Below are 17412 nucleotides of genomic sequence, written 5' to 3' on the forward strand. Positions count from 1 at the left end.
AGTATATACACTTGAAATTTTGTCATAGAGCATATTTAACACCGAGAATTAGACATCAAATGGGACTGGTTCCTGACCCATATTGCTCATGTTGCCCCCACGGAACCATTGGCTCTTTTAAACAAGTTGAATGGGAATGTCCAGGGGTTTTTGATTTGTGGGGTAAGGTTATCAGTACTCTTACAGAACTAACGGTGGTACAATTACCAATGGACCCCACTGTACATCTTCTAAATGATGGCTCCCACCTTTCCCTTATGGAAAAAACAGGCAAAATCTGGCTGGCAGACCTGACTGCAGCTAAGAAGATTGTAGTCCAGCGTTGGAAACCTCCCCGTGATATTTCAAATACTCACTGGCTTCGGAGCTTTTTGGACATTTCTCACCTGGAACTTTCATCAGCAAGAGCAGATGATGCACGACCAAGCACAATCTTAATGTGGACAAATTTAATATCTAACTTAAAAGATCTTTTGTTAAAATAGGAATGCTTTGTGTATGTACTACTATTCAGTTGGTTGGTGGAGGGGAGAGGGATGGGGGAGAGAGGGGTCAAGGGGGGATGATAATGAAGGTTGGGGGTGGCTAGGTTAAACAGTCAAATGTAATTGGCAATTGGTTGTATTGAATGTACAGGTGTCCCCCGCTTTTCGAACGTTCGCTTTACGAAACCTTGCTATTACAAAAGACCTACATTAGTTACCTGTTTTTGCTAACGGAAGGTGTTTTCACTGTTACAAAAAAAGGCAGCGCATGGAAAAAGCAGCGCGCCGCGCACCCCGAGCAGCCGCACTCCCTCAGATTCAGAACGGCATTCTCACCAGCAATGCTTAAACATGTGCCTGTGAGCAGCCATTTGCAAGATGAGTTCTAAGGTATCAGAAAAGCCTAAAAGAGCTCGTAAGGGTGTTACACTTTGTGCAAAACTAGACATAATTAAGTGTTTTGATCGTGGTGAACGAAGTAAGGACGAAGTGAGTTTGGCTTGTGCAAGTTGATGAAGATGTTGTTGAAGAGGTTTTGGCATCCCATAACCAAGAACAGATAGATGAAGAGCTGATGCAATTGGAAGAGGAAAGGATAACAATCAAAACCGAATGCAGTAGCAAAAGTGAGGTCGTCCAGGAACTGAACGTGAAGCAACTGCGTGAGATTTTCGCTGCAATGATAAAGTACAACTTTAATTTTGAAAGGGTACGTTGGTTTAGGGCATATTTGCAAGATGGTTTGAGTGCTTACAAAGAACTGTATGATAGAAAAATGCGCGAGGCTAAGCAGTCAAGCATACTGTCGTTTTTCAAGCCTTTCGCATCAGCCACAGCAGACGACGAACCTCGACCTTCGACATCGAGGCAGGCAGACATAGAAGAAGATGACCTGCCCACCCTGATCGACAATGAGATGACACCCCCGTGTCCCACCACCCCAGTGGTCCCAACCCCCCCGGCCACAGACAGATATCGATTTACGGAGAATGCCGTGGTAGCCGGGAGACATCCAACACATGCAGTGGTCCAGCGGTGGTTGGGACGCACGCAGCACATCTTTAAGAAAAAAGCCGAAATAAACAAGCTAACTAATTAGGCGCTACCCGGCATGTAAATGTCAGCCCAGATCAGAGGCAATTGCCGATTGCGCCGCCTCTGATCTGGGCTGACAATTACGTGCCAGGCGGTACCTAATTAATTAGCTTGCTTATTTTGGCTTTTTTCTTAAAGATGCGCTGCGTGCGTCCCAACCACCGCTGGACCACTGCATTCTTCGCGGATCGGTATCAGTTCGCTGCCCAGAGGTTGGGGACCACTGCACCACCCAAACTCTGACGACTCAGCCTAACACACCATCATCAGTGTGCTCGTCGCTATCTTCCCGATTCCCGTAAGTGATATTACACTATACATACATTATTTCTACTTTATATCGGCTGTGTATTTTTACGTGTTATTTGGTATGATTTGGCAGCTTCATAGCTTAAACGTTACTGGAGAGCGTTTGCGCCGTGTTTCTGCCTAGAGCGCTTGCGTGAGATTTTCGCTACAGAGAACAGTGCAGGCAATCGTTGTAGAGAAGTATTTCTAAGTTATATAGGCTGTGTATTTATTATATCATTCATGCTTTTACTATATGTTACTGTTATTTTAGGTTTTATGTGTTATTTGGCATGATTTGGTAGGTTATTTTTGGGTCTGTGAACGCTTACAAATTTGTCCCATATAAATAAATGGCAATTGCTTCTTCGCTTTACAAAATTCTGGCTTACAAACCATTTCATAGGAACGCTCTACCTTCGGATGGCGGGGGAAACGTGTAGCTTGTTGGTGTTGCAATAAAAAATTAATAATTTAAAAAATAATCAGCATCCTTTGGTGTTACTGCTTCGTATCTTCTATCCAGCATTAGGGTAAATAAAAGTGGTCAGCCTAATATGCCACGTGGAAAGGGAAGGGGGACATTATGGTCAGGGGATGATGCCAAACGTCGTCGGGAAGTGGCAAGGAGAGGGAGAGAACAAGAATCGGATGAGGCCAGAGCCGCATGACTCCAGGATCAAAGAGTCAGGAGAAAAAAAGATGAGAGAAGAGGAGACAGAGGAGGAGAGGCATGCACGTCTCCAGGATCAGAGACAAACAACAAACAGCAGAAGAGATGAAGAGAAGGGGGATGAAAGGGCTGCACGTCTCCAGGATGACAACGAGAGGCACAAGGGTGGCAGAGCAACGCTCACAACATGCTGGAGGAACTCAGCAGGTCGGGCAGCATCCGTGGAAATGATCAGTCAATGTTTCGGGCCGGAACCCTTAGTCAGGACTGAAGAGGGAAGGGGCAGAGGCCCTATAAAGTAAGTGGGGGGAGGGTGGGAAGGAGAAGGCTGGTAGGTTCCAGGTGAAAAACCAGTAAGGGGAAAGATAAAAGGGTGGGGAAGGGGAAGCAGGGAGGTGATAGACAGGAAAGGTGAAGAAGGATTAGGGGAAAACACAATGGGTAGTAGAAGGAGGCGGAACCATGAGGGAGGTGATAGGCAGCTCAGGGAGGGGGCAGAGTGAAACAGGGATGGGGCAAGGGAGGGAGAGGGAATTACCGGAAGTTGGAGAATTCAATGTTCATGCCCAGGGGCTGGAGACTACCCGAACGGTATATGAGGTGTTGCTCCTCCAACCTGAGTTTAGCCTCATCCTGGCAGTAGAGAAGGCCTTGTATGGACATACCTGAATGGGAACGTGAAGTGCAGTTGAAGTGGGTTGCAACCGGGAGATCCTGTCTGTTGTGGTGGACGGAGCGGAGGTGCTCGACGAAGCGGTCCCCCAACCTGTGCGGGGTTTCACCGATGTAGAGGAGGCCGCACCGGGAGCGCCGGATGCAATAGATGACCCCAACAGACTCACAAGTGAAGTGTTGCCTCACTTGGAAGGACTGTTTGGGGCCCCGAATGGTGGCAAGCGAGGAGGTGTAGGGACAGGTATAGCACTTGCACTTACAGGGGTAAGTGCCGGGTGGAAGATTCGTGGGGAGGGATGTGTGGACCAGGGAGTCGCGGAAGGACCGATTCCTGCGGAAAGCAGAGAGAGGTGGAGAGGAAAAGATGTGCTTAGTGGTGGGGTCCTGTTGAAGATGGTTGAAGTTGAGGAGGATAACGTACTGGATCCAGAGGCTGGTCGGGTGGTAGGTGAGTACAAGGGGAACTCTGTCCCCGTTGTGGTGACAGGAGGATGGGGTGAGGGCCGAAGTGCGGGAAATGGAGGAGATGCACATGAGGGCATCATTGATGACGGCAGAAGGGAAACCATGATCCTTAAAGAAAGAGGACATTTGATGTCCTGGATGGCAGATAAGCCAGAAATGATGCCATCAAAAGTGTCCTTCGTTAAATGAGGAGAAGATATATTTGCTTTGCTATGTGTCGTTCTTCTTTAATAAACTGAGGTTTACTACTTCAGTTTCCAAAGCAAAGCGATACCAATAGCATTCAGAAAAATTTAATGTTCATTCTGGTCACATCAGACTGCACTACCCTTCTCTCAAAGGGTGCCCCAACAGATCACCCCGTTGTCTAGTTAAGTCTATAATTAGGTTAAAGAATGTCTATAAAACCATCCTTTGAGCTCAAGAGATCTAGAAGGTAGAGATTTGATTTCTAACCTGACAAGTTAACTAACTTTAAACAATATTTGGGTTGCTACAAGAGACCAGACTGAGAAGAGGGAAAAAAATCATACATCTTAGGGTCCTGACTCTTCTTAGTGATTTTTAGATTTCTAGACGTTTTGGGTTTGAAAGTATGAGACTATTTAACATTGCCAGTATCTTCTGGGATTGAAATACATTTCATGCCATAAGATAAAACTTAATTTTCAAGATTCCCATCACTGTTAAAACGTTTGTCCTTTTAAAGAAAAATCATGTTGATAATAGCAAAATCATTATTAAATGATGGAAAATTAAATAGATTATTTTAATTATACATTACATAAATTATATTCTTTAAAAATAACAGAAGATATTTTTGAGGCTGTATGTGTTTAATAAATCTCAGTGAAAGGCTTATTGAGAAAGTAAGGAGGCATGGGATCCAAGGGGACATTGCTTTGTGGATCCAGAACTGGATTGCCCACAGAAGGCAAAGAGTGGTTGTAGACGGGTCATACTCTGTATGGAGGTCGGAGACCAGCGGTGTGCCTCAAGGATCTGTTCCGGGACCCCTACTCTTCGTGATTTTTATAAATGACCTGGATGAGGAAGTGGAGGGATGGGTTAGTAAATTTGCTGATGATACAAAGGTTGGGGGTGTTGCGAATCGTGTGGAGGGCTGTCAGAGGTTACAGCGGGACATTGATAGGATACAAAACTGGGCTGAGAAGTGGCAGATGGAGTTCAACCCAGATAAGTGTGAGGTGGTTCATTTTGGTAGGTCAGATATGATGGTAGAATATAGTATTAATGGTAAGACTCTTGGCAGTGTGGAGGATCAGAGGGATCTTGGGGTCTGAGTCCACAGGACGCTCAAAGTTGCTGTGCAGACTGACTCTGTGGTTAACGCGGCATATGGTGCATTGGCCTTCAGCAATCGTGGGATTGAGTTTAAGAGCTAAGAGGTAATGTTGCAGCTCTATAGGACCCTGGTCAGACCCCGCTTGGAGTACTGTGCTCCGTTCTGGTCGTCTCACTACAGGAAGGATGTGGAAACCATAGAAAGGGTGCAGAGGAGATTTATAAGGATGTTGCCTGGATTGGGGAGCATGCCTTATGAGAATAGGTTGAGTGAACTCGGCCTTTTCTCCTTGAAGCGATGGAGGATGAGAGATGACCTGATAGAGGTGTACAAGATGATGAGAGGTATTTATTGTGTGGATAGTCAAGAGGCTTTTTCCCCAGGGCTGAAATGGCTAGCACGAGAGGGCATAGTTTTAAGGTGCTTGGAAGCAGGTAGAGGAGATGTCAGGGGTAAGTTTTTTTTTAAAAAAACGCAGAGTGGTGAGTACGTGGAATGGGCTGTCGGTCACAGTGGTGGAGGCGGATATGATAAGAGACTACCGGATAGGTATATGGAGCTTAGAAAAATAGTGGGCTATGGGTAACCCTAGGTTATTTTGTAAGGCAAGGACATGTTCGTCTCAGCTTTGTGTGTCGAAGGGCCTGTATTGTGCTGTAGGTTTTCTACGTTTCTATGAAAGCTCATTTTGGCAAGAAAGCGAATCAGTTATTTCTACATAAGGCCTAGAAATAGTCAAGTCAACCTTAGCTTTGAGAAAATTGTCAGTGACTAACTACCTTTAAACGCAGTTTGTCAATTTCTTCTTGAGGCTGACAGGCTCCATGATTGATGCCTTCTGAGCTCATTTTCGTCAAATAGAGTAGCCACTTTTCATTCGCGATCTCCTTTGGCCACATGATTTGCAGCCAAGCATCATCCAGAGTTTTAAGCGATCTTCCCAAATTGATAATCTGTGAGGAGAAAATGTTTGCAGAGTAGATAAAATAATGGCTACCATTGTTCGTTTAAGTAGCTGCTGTGAATCTCAGCATGTTCTGTTAAACCAGACAAATTTTTAAAACAATAGATTGCAAGTTATTTGGATTGCTTTAAAACAGGAAACTAAATTTTTCTTTACAAAACCACACTTACCCTGAACTCATACTGAATCAAGCTTCCAACATCCTCCTCAGTCTTGATACCACTTTCACCTACTTCTGAACCTCCGAAGTACACCTGGGATGGTTTTGCAACACTTTTCAAACACGGAGATGCAAGTTAGTTTTTATTATTATAATAGCTTCCTCTATACAGCACACACCCATGGAATACTCAAAATATATCTGCATCAAAAAAAAAGGACAGAACAAAAGAACTTCTACTTACCCAACTACAGACAAAAGCAGTTCGATCACTACTTGAGCAGTAGCAACATATGCCCGATTAACCTGTTCACTGGTCCTGTAAACAGAAACCAAAAGTTCCATCATAAGCTATCAAATTGATCCAAAAATATATGTAGATATCCTGCTCGCATAACTGATCAAGGAAAACAGGAGGTGTGGCCTAGCAAAGAAGAATGCTCAAAAGTTCCATTTCAACTTAACAGATGTAAACTTAAATAAATTGGATACAGCTTTTATTTTTGAAACTACTGTTGAGAAATGTTGCATTTCCCAGATTGGACAGCTAGCCAGTTATCAACTGCACAATCACAGACATCAGTGATAAGCAGGGCAGGAAATTAAATATTGGTTCATTTAAGTTAAATGTACTCGAAGTAACAAGAACTCCATTTGTGATACTTTGCACGCTATTTTACGAATTTGTTAAGAGATCATCTTACAGATAAAATGTAAACTTCTAAATATGAAAGTGTGTGTTGACACATCGATAGATCTTTAGGATTACAAACTTGATCTACTGCACTATTGACAACTGCAATTTTTCAGTTTGATTTACGTTTCAAGCTGTAAATTGATGCTCAGGTTTCTGGTGTTCAGGGTAATTCCAGCAGTACTCATCTTCAAGTAGAAAGTCACCTGGAAATCAAAATTGCATTGCATTAGATTTATGTTAAGCACAAATCAACATCACGTGCAGATTATGAATGGTCAATTCTTGCATTTTATATTGAAAAGCAGAAATAACTTAAATACGTGTAATAAAAAAGAAAAGTGAAAAAGCATACCTCTGATCCTCTCTTCAAAGGGTTTCCCAATTCACAGTGTGCTTGAGACCCATTCTGATTGGCTGTGCACGACACTTTGTCCTAATTTAAAAATCAGATGTAATAGAAAAGGTAAAATACAAGTCTCTGTTAAAGTAACCCATCAATAAAAAGACAATGACAACAAAAACAGTGGATTTTGGCCGATAAATATACCACTCTGGTCGCATGCTTGGCTCATTCCTGCTATGCAATGTGCTGGTTGGTTTCATTTGAAACAGATGTGTATAATGGACGTGGGGACAATTGAGGATAAGACATTGAAATAAATCAGTCAAATTTTTACCCTGCTCAGAAATGAATCTTGTAAGAGGGTGGCACGGTAGCGTAGTGGTTAGCGCAATGCTTTACAACACAGGTGATCCCAGTTCAATTCTTGCCTCCGCCTGTAAGAAGTTTGTACATTCTCCCCGTGCCGGCCTAGGTTTCCTCTGGGTGCTCTGGTTTCCTCCCACAGTCCAAAGAGGTACTGGTTTGTAGGTTAATTGGTCAATGTAAATTGTCCCAGGATTAGGCTGGGATTAAATTGGGGGACTGCCGTGCAGTACAGCTTGAAGGCCCAGAAGGGCCTACTCCGCACTGTATCAATAAATAATAAATAGATATTGAGAAAGGACAAAGTAGGCACATATGATGAAAGTTAAATTCTTTAGGAAGATTATGTACACTCTCATACCAGCCAAAGATGCCAGCTTCCATACATTCGTATTTCAACCAAAGGCACAACTTGGGGCCAAGGCATGTAAAACCATAAAATGGGAGAAAGATGCCACACTCACTGGATTTTGAGTTGACATGACTCGATACGCAGAGTAAGTCAACGTATCTGGAAATGTTGCAATCAACTGAGACTCATGCGCATCATCCCCATCTTTGTCCGGGTCTTTTGGATCTGATGGCTTGTTAGAGACAGTTATTTCCAGCACTATATCCTTCTGGTCACTTAGTTTAAATACTGGTAAATTATTCTCCCTACAGAAACACAACAACAGAGGGGGAAAAAAACAATTTAATTCACAGTTCACATCAACGAACATGCCAAAATTATTTCTCCATGCTCCGTTAAAGGAAATGTTTTGTGGGTTGCTCATGAGAAATATTTAATCTTTTTACATCTATTACAAACTCTTTTCCTAACTAAAAACTTAAATTTTGTTAATTGATACAACGGATGGACCACATCCAGATGCATCACAGCTTGGTATGGCAATTGTTCTGCCCGTGACGGCAAGAAACTGCAGAGATGGGAACCAGCCTCCCCTCCATGGACTCTGTCTACACATCTCACTGCCCTCAGTAAAGCTGCCAACATAATCAAAGACCCCACCCACCCTGGACATTCTTTCTTCTCCCCTCCTCAATCAGGCAGGAAGTACAAAAGCCTGACAATACATGTCACTAGGCTTCAACACAGCTTCTAACCTGCTGGTATAAAGCTATTGAAAGATTCCCTAGTATGATAAAGTGGGCTCTCAGTCTCACAATCTACTTCATTATAATTTTGCAGCACTGGCTACCTGTACTGCTCTTCCTCCGTAGCTGGTGCACTTCATTATAGATTACATTATTCTTTTACCTTGTAACTGCCTCAATCCACTGTGTAATGATTTAACTAGCACAAATAGTATGCAAGACAAATTTTTCAATGTACCTCAGTACATATCACAATAATAAACAAATTCCACTTCCGTACTTCAAACTATTCCCACGGGTGCACAAGGTATAGGAACTCTTACTCAAGTTGTGCATCTCATCCACCGAATGCAACAAATACAACTGAAGTGCCTAAATGAAAACAAACGTCAAATTTAAAATAAACTTACATGGGTAAAGGAACAAATTTGTCCTGTTGGTTTTGAATCCCGGAACCAAACCGATACTTTAGTTGAAGATTACTCTGGCAAATGTTGTCAGCTCCACAACCTAGCTTCATAAACTGGACCTATATTAAAATTACAAACAAGAAAAGCCATGCTGTGTAATCCAGCAATATTTCAATGCAACAACACCTACTGAAATTAGCTGGTGAGCAACCAGAGTCTTCTACCTCATGAGCAATTAATTAGAAAGCTTAAGTTCAAACACATACTTTGAAGCTAAAACAAAATATCACGCAAGAGTAGCTGCAATACAGAAAAAAATGTACAATACCTACCTTACAAACATGCACAGATTTTATTTCCGTACACATAAGAAAATGAAAAGCAGAAATAAGGTTAGGCAACTTAGTCACCTCCTCCACCATTCAATAAGATCATGGCTGGTGTTTTACCTCACTTAGAAGAAAAAAGCTGAGTTGAGAAAATTCCAATAAACCTTAAGTTTTTGATGAGTTTTCCAAAGTATACAACTTGTTTTACTTCCTCCTCCCATGTTGAAAGTTGAATATTTAAGAAAATTAAAATCATATTGATGTTTGAGTTCACAAAACAGTAAAAATAGGAAATAGCAAACCTACGTTTATTTTACAAAGACAAGATTACCTGTAAATCAGACCACTAACCTTTGTAACAAAAGGTTCACTCTGATCAAGGACAGGAGGCAAATTCATTAAACTAGGTTTCTGCCTTTTCTTGCGCCGAGACTGATTGATCACCACCCCAACTGATATGGGAAGAGGACGCAGCTTATCTTTGATACTGCTCTGAAAATACAAAACACAATCTCCACTTGAACAAATATCATTTTTGCCATCTTTCTATCAATACAGATATCCCAGAATAAACTATAATTTTTTCTTTCTAAATCTTTTTATTGAATTAGTACACAAAAGCTAAGACATATAGAAACTAATACACTGTTGCGATATAAATTTACAAGAGATATTAATACATTTAAAAAACAGTACAAACAGTGCAGTTTAGTTATAAAATAATGAGGTAATATAGTAGTATACTAATTTTCCATATATATCAATGAGGAGAAGAAAAACCCAAAAAAAAACCCACCGTGCAACTAACCTAAAAAGCAAAGCAAAGCAATGGGCTAACTAGGTACCCAGTAGACTTAAACAACTTAAACAATCACGTCCTCAAACCCGACCTCCATTAATAACAGTTAAAAACCAAGAAGGGAATGTAAATATGGTCAAAGAGAAAAAAAAAGTTACATTAAATGAAAATGTTGAATAAAAGATCTCCAGGTCTATCCAAATTTAACTGAAGTATCATAAAGATTACTTCTGATTTTTTCCAATTTTAAACATAGTATCGTTTGAGAAAACCAAAAAAACATAGTTGGGGCATTAATCTCCTTCCAATGTTGTAAAATACATCTTTCCGCCATTAAAGAAAGAAATGCAATCACTCTATGGGCTGAAGGGGAAAGATTACTGGAAGTTTTAGGTAATCCAAAGAAAGCAGTAATAGGATGGGGAGAAATATCTGTATTCAATACCTTTGAGATAATATTAAAAATTTCTTTCCAAAAAGTTTCCAGAGTAGGACAGGACCAAAACATATGAGTTAAGGAAGCTATCTCCCCATGACATCAATCACAAAGAGGGTTAATATGAGAATAAATCTTTTTATTGAGTAAGTATACAAAAAAGGTAAGCCATATAAACATTAATACAATGTTAAAGTACAATAAAATTCCAAAAGATAACAATACCAAAAAGAAGATACTACAAACAATGTAATTTAAGCATAAGAAACCAAGATAACATAATAGTATACTAGATTTTATATATATCAATGGAAAAAAAAAGAAAAAAAAACCCCCCAAAAAAAAACCCACCGTGCAACTACCTAAAAGCAAAGCAAAGCAATGGGCTAACTTGAAACCAAACAGAGTTAAACTTAAAATCACGTCCTCAATCCCGACCTCCATTAAAACAGTGAAAAAAAAACAAGAAGGGTAAATATTACATTAAATGAAAATATCGAATAAAAGGTCCCCAAATCTGTTCAAATTTAAATGAAGAATCATAAAGGTTACTTCTAATTTTCTCCAGATTCAAACATAAAATCGTCTGAGAAAACCAAAAAAAGGTAGTTGGAGCATTAAGCTCTTTCCAATGTTGTAAAATACATCTTTTCGCCATTAAAGTAAGAAATGCAATCATTCTACGGGCTGAAGGGGAAAGATTACTAGAAATTTTAGGTAGTCCAAAGATAGCAGTAATAGGGTGAGGAGAGATATCTATATTTAATACCTTAGAAATAATATTGAAAATATCTCTCCAAAAAGTTTCCAAAGTAGGGCAAGACCAAAACATATGAGTTAAAGAGGCTATCTGCCCCGAACATCTATCACAGAAAGGATTAATATGCGAGTAAAAACGCGCTAACTTATCTTTGGACATATGTGCTCTATGAACCACTTTAAATTGAATTAGGGAATGTTTAGCACAAATAGAGGAAGTATTAACTAATTGTAAAATCTGCCCCCAATCATCCACAGGAATGGTAAGCCCCAATTCCTGTTCCCAATCTACCCTAATCTTATCAAATGGAGCTTTCCTAAGTTTCATAATAATATTATAAATCATAGCCGATGCACCTTTCTGACATGGATTAAGGTTAATTATCGAATCTAAAATATATATAGCAGGAAGCATTGGAAAGGAAGAAAGTATAGTACTTAGGAAATTTCTAACTTGTAAATATCTAAAAAAATGTATTCTTGATAAGTTATATTTATTAGATAATTGTTCAAAAGACATAAGGGAACCATCTAAAAATAAATCCAAAAACCGTAAAATACCCTTAGTCTTCCAAGTTTGAAAAGCGCGATCCGTAAAAGAGGGAGGAAAAAATATGTTGCCTAAAATAGGAATCGCTAACCCGAATTGATTAAGATCAAAAAATTTTCTGAATTGAAACCAAATGCGCAAAGCATATTTAACTATCGGGTTAGAGACCTGCTTAAGGCGTTTCGAATCAAAAGGAAGAGAGGAACCTAAAATAGAACCAAGTGTATAACCCTGAACAGATTGTAATTCCAATGCTACCCATTTAGGAATAGATAGTATGTCCCGGTCAAGTAACCAAAATTTCATATGTCGAATATTAATAGCCCAATAATAAAATCTAAAGTTAGGTAATGCTAAACCTCCATCTCTCTTAGCTTTCTGTAAATGTATTTTACCCAGTCTCGGATTCTTATTCTGCCAAATAAATGAAGAAATTTTAGAGTCAACTTTATCAAAAAAAGATTTAGGAACGAAAATTGGTAATGCCTGAAACACATATAAAAATTTTGGCAAAAAAAACATCTTAACTACATTAATACGACCAATCAAAGTTAAATATAAGGGAAACCATTTAGATGAAAGTTGAGTAATATGGTCTATTAATGGTAAAAAGTTAGTCTTAAATAAATCTTTATGTTTACAAGTAATTTTAATCCCAAGATATGAAAAGTAATTATTAATCAATTTAAATGGAAATTTATAATATAAGGGAAGATGTTTATTAATCGGAAAAAGTTCACTCTTACTAAGATTTAATTTATAACCTGAGAAAAGACCAAATTGTGCTAATAACTCTAAAACAGCAGGAATGGATCTCTCAGGATTAGAAATATATAAAAGTAAATCATCAGCATAGAGTGATAATTTATGGGACTTTAATCCCCGAGTTATCCCAGTAATATTTGAAGATTCTCGAATAGCAATTGCAAGAGGTTCTAATGCAATATCAAATAATAGGGGACTAAGAGGACAGCCTTGTCGAGTACCACGAAAGAGAGGAAAAAAAGGTGAGTTTAAGGAGTTAGTACGAACCGAGGCTACAGGGGAGTGATATAACAGTTTAATCCAGGTTATAAATTTCAAGCTAAAATTAAACATTTCAAGCACCTTAAATAAATAAGGCCATTCTACTCTATCAAAAGCTTTCTCGGCATCTAAAGAAATAACACACTCAGGAACATTTTGTGAGGGAGTATAAACGATATTTAACAATGTACGAATATTATAAAAAGAGTAACGACCTTTAATAAAACCCGTTTGGTCTTCCGAAATAATAGAAGGAAGTACTTTTTCTAGTCTATTTGCTAATAACTTAGAAAAAACTTTAGAATCAACATTTAATAAAGATATTGGTCTATAAGATGCACATTGAGCAGGGTCTTTATCCTTCTTTAGTATTAAAGAAATTGATGCTCTATTAAAAGATTCCGGAAGTTTACCAAGTTTCAAAGAAGCCTCAAAAACCTTATAGAGCCAAGGAATCAATAAAGAAGCAAAACATTTATAAAATTCAACGGTAAACCCATCAGGGCCAGGAGCTTTCCCCAGATTCATAGAAAAAATAACATTCTTAATCTCATCCATTGTAATGGAAGTATCTAATAAAGAAGACATATCCTGTGAAATCTGAGGGAAGTCTAACTTATCTAAAAAATCATTCATATATTTAGAATCTCGAGGAGACTCTGATTGATATAAAGAAGAATAAAAATCACAAAAGGTTTGATTAATCCCCACATGATCCAATATCAATCGATCATTTTGGTTATAAATCTGATTGATTTGAGATTTAACATAATTAGATTTCAATTGATTAGCCAGCAGCTTGCCAATTTTATCACTGTGAACATAAAAATCACTTCTTGTTTTCTTTAATTGGTTTACAATCGAGGACGAGAGTAGTAAACTGTGTTCCATTTGAAGTTCAGTTCTTTGTTTGTATAGCTCCTCAGAAGGAGCCATAACATATTTCTTATCAATTTCTTTAATCTTGTCCACAATTGCCATCTCCTCCTGCTTCTGTTTCTTCCTCAAAGCAACGGAATACGAAATAATCTGACCCCGAATATAGGCTTTAAAAGTGTCCCAAAGAGTGTTAACCGAAATATCTTCTGTATGGTTAATTGTAAAAAAAAGCTCAATCTGTTCATTCATAAAATTAACAAAGTCCGAGTCCTGAAGCAACAGCGAATTAAAACGCCATTGTCTATTGTTTGGTATATTGGCCATAATTTTAATAGAAAGCTTAAGTGGAGCATGATCCGAAATGGTTATAGAATCATAATCACATTTAATCACTGAAGGAATGAGACGAGAATCAATGAAAAAATAATCAATTCTTGAATAGGAATGATGAACATGTGAAAAGAAGGAAAAATCTTTTTCCTGAGGATGCAGAAAACGCCAAATGTCCGTCGACCCAGAATCAGAAAGGAAAAAATTAATCAAATTTGCAGATTTATTAGGTAAAGTCCGTAAAGGAGCCGAACGGTCCAAAGCTGGAGATAAACAGGTATTAAGATCTCCGCCCCAAATCAATGAAAACTCGTTCAAATTCGGAAACTGATCAAACAATGATTTATAAAATTCCGGACAATCCATATTAGGAGCATAAACATTAACCAAAACTACTTTTTTATTAAATAGTAAACCACTAACCAGTAAAAATCTACCATTCGGATCAGAGATAATATCCTGTTGTATAAAAGTAACTGAGGAGTCTATAAAAATAGAGACGCCTCGAATCTTAGCATTGGAGTTCGAATGAAATTGTTGTCCCTTCCAGAATTTGAAAAAACGTAGTCTGTCCCCCCTCCGTACATGGGTCTCTTGTAAAAATAAAATTTGTGCTTTAAGTCTCCGGAACACTTTAAAAACTTTTTCCTTTTAATAGGATGATTAAGACCATTAGTATTCCAGGAGACAAAATTAATAATAGACTCCATAAATCCTAAAGTCAACCCATAACAAGGAGGATTGACAATAGGCGCGACCCACAAACCCGGAGAGGAAACAGAACATACAAAAGATACCGGGGAAAAGGACGCAACCAATACTTCAATAATGTATATAGCCCAAAGAGAAACAAACTAAAACGTGAAGCCCCTCCCACCACCCCCCACCCCAAGACCCCAAGGCGAAATCTAAAGCAGACCCGCCAGAAAGAAGCAAGCACTAAAACTACCCCCATGACTTCCGGTATACGCTCCCTAAAAAAAAGGTATAAATATGAAAAGGGTCAGCTAATTGTAAAACAGTAAAAAAATAAGTAAAAAAAAGTTAGCTCAATTAAAATACATACAGAACAGAACAAAGGCCGGAAAGTATATATTAAAAAAAAACCACAATAAACCTCAAACTCATGAATAGACACAGCAACAAAAAAAAATAGGATTATTAACATAAAATGATTATAAAAAGCAAAACAGAATAAAATTTAAAAAAAACTACAAAATTTAAGGCCGCACAGGAAATACGTAAGATGACAAAAGGGAAGTAACCACTCAGAATCCCCTGGGAAAAGAAAGAAATGACGCAGTTAAAAAGAAAGTTTAGCAGCCATATTAAGAAATCGAAAGTAAACTTTTCTGCCCAAATAGGGCACAGAAAAGTTAAAACCAACCAATTCACAGCCTCCGATCAACGGAGAAAATTAAAAAAAAGGCAATTAAGATGTTGAAGATGAAAGTTGATCCAGATAACTCTGGGCATCCGATGGAGAATCAAAAAAACGAAGGGCTCCATCTAACATGCGAATCCTTAGACGTGCAGGGTACAGCAGCGCTGGTCTTAAATCCATCTTATAGAATTCCGACATCACGGATCTGTAACGGACCCGTTGGTCCCAGATTGGTTTACTGAAATCTTCCACGAATCGGAACTTAAGATCCGAAAAATCAATGAAACCTTTAGATCGAACGAATCGAAACAGTCTCTCCTTGTCTTGAAAGTAATGAAAACGTAAGATAACATGCCTCGGTCTATCTGACCTAGACGAGTATGATGGGATTCTGTGAACACGATCCAGTAGCGGTGGTTGGTCAGGAAATACAGTAGGGAATGCATCTTTTAAAAGTTGGGAGAAATATTTCATAGGGTTGTTAGCTTCCACGGCTTCCCTGACGCCAATCATTCGTAAATTCTGCCGTCGCATTCTAGATTCCAAGTCAGAGTTTTTAAAAGTCAAAAAGTCAAGTTTCTTCTTCATTACATTAATTGTTTCTTCGACTTTCCCCATCTTAAGCTCACTTTGTTGCGCGGATTTTTGAAGATCAGATATAGCCGACTGATGTTCCGCAATACATGTTTGCATCTTATCAATTAAATCGGCAATTTTCTGGAACTTAGTTGAGATTTCCGTATGAATCAGGTCTTTAACAAAGCCCATAATTTCTGTACGAATCATCTCCCTAACAGAGGTTGAAATTTCCCTCTGAATTAACTCCGATATCGCTTTCAAAGTCACCGGTGATTCAGTCGGAGGGAGATCCATAGCTTTCGGTTTAACCGGAGGTTTACCATCCTTGCCGTCTTTCCCGTTCTTAGACATAGCCGATCTCAGTATCATCCAATTGTCAGAGAATTCAGTTTAATTCAAAGTATTGTAAAAATTGATGCCTTAATAGTTAATTAAAGTATAGCTGACCATAGAGAGAAAAAACTCAGAGGTAATGGAGCGAGTCAAGAACGCGACTTCACTCCATGAGCGCTACCGGAAGTCTCTAATATGAGAATAAAAACGAGCTAATTTATCTTTAGACATACGTGCTCTATGAACAACTTTAAATTGAAATTAGGGAATGTTTGGAACAGTTAGAGGAAGTATTGACTAGTTGTAAAATATGCACCCAGTCGTCCACCAAAATAGTAAAGCCCAATTCCTTTTCCCAATCGGACCTAATCTTATCGAATGGAGCTATCCTAAGTTTCATGATAGTATTATAAATAATAGCCGTTACACCTTTCTGACATGGGTTAAGGTTAATTATAGTGTCTAAAATATATGTAGGGGGTAACGCTGGAAAGGAAGAAAGTATGGTACTTAGGAAATTTCTAACTTGGAGATATCTAAAAAACTATTCTTGGTAAGTTATATTTGTTAGATAATTGTTCAAAAGACATAAAGGAGCCATCTAAAAATAAATCCAAAAACCGTGATATACCATTAGTCTTCCAAATTTGAAAGGCACGGTCCGTAGAAGAAGGGGGAAAGAATATGTTGCATAAAATAGGAATCGCTAGCCCAAATTGATTAAGATTGAAAAATTTTCGGAATTGAAACCAGATGCGCAAGGTATGTTTAACTATCGGGTTACAAACCAGTTTACAGCGTTTCAAATCAAAAGGAAGAGAAGAACCTAAAATGGAGCCAAGTGCATAACCTTGAGCAGATTGTAATTCCAATACTACCCATTTAGGAATGGATAGTGTATCTTGGTCAAGTAACCAAAATTTTGTGTCGAATATTAATTGCCCAATAATAAAATCTAAAATTAGGTAATGCCAAACCTCCATCTC

At 38.7% G+C, this 17412-nt stretch overlaps 1 protein-coding gene across 2 annotated transcripts in view; it reads right to left on the reverse strand.

Moving 5' to 3' along the window:
* Positions 1–17412, reverse strand: part of LOC134348583 (integrin alpha-6-like) — a 114048-nt gene that overhangs the window by 17392 nt on the left and 79244 nt on the right. For both annotated transcript variants that reach the window (XM_063052177.1, XM_063052178.1), the window contains exons 13-20: positions 9703–9843; positions 9023–9141; positions 7979–8171; positions 7161–7241; positions 6932–7011; positions 6356–6430; positions 6122–6224; positions 5767–5940 (exon numbers count right to left, since the gene is read on the reverse strand). In XM_063052177.1, the coding sequence (XP_062908247.1) occupies positions 5767–5940; positions 6122–6224; positions 6356–6430; positions 6932–7011; positions 7161–7241; positions 7979–8171; positions 9023–9141; positions 9703–9843 (966 nt within the window). The remainder of the gene's footprint in view (positions 1–5766; positions 5941–6121; positions 6225–6355; positions 6431–6931; positions 7012–7160; positions 7242–7978; positions 8172–9022; positions 9142–9702; positions 9844–17412) is intronic.

This window comes from Mobula hypostoma, chromosome 6, assembly GCF_963921235.1.
Source record: "Mobula hypostoma chromosome 6, sMobHyp1.1, whole genome shotgun sequence".
In the NCBI taxonomy this organism is placed as follows: Eukaryota; Metazoa; Chordata; class Chondrichthyes; order Myliobatiformes; family Myliobatidae; genus Mobula; species Mobula hypostoma.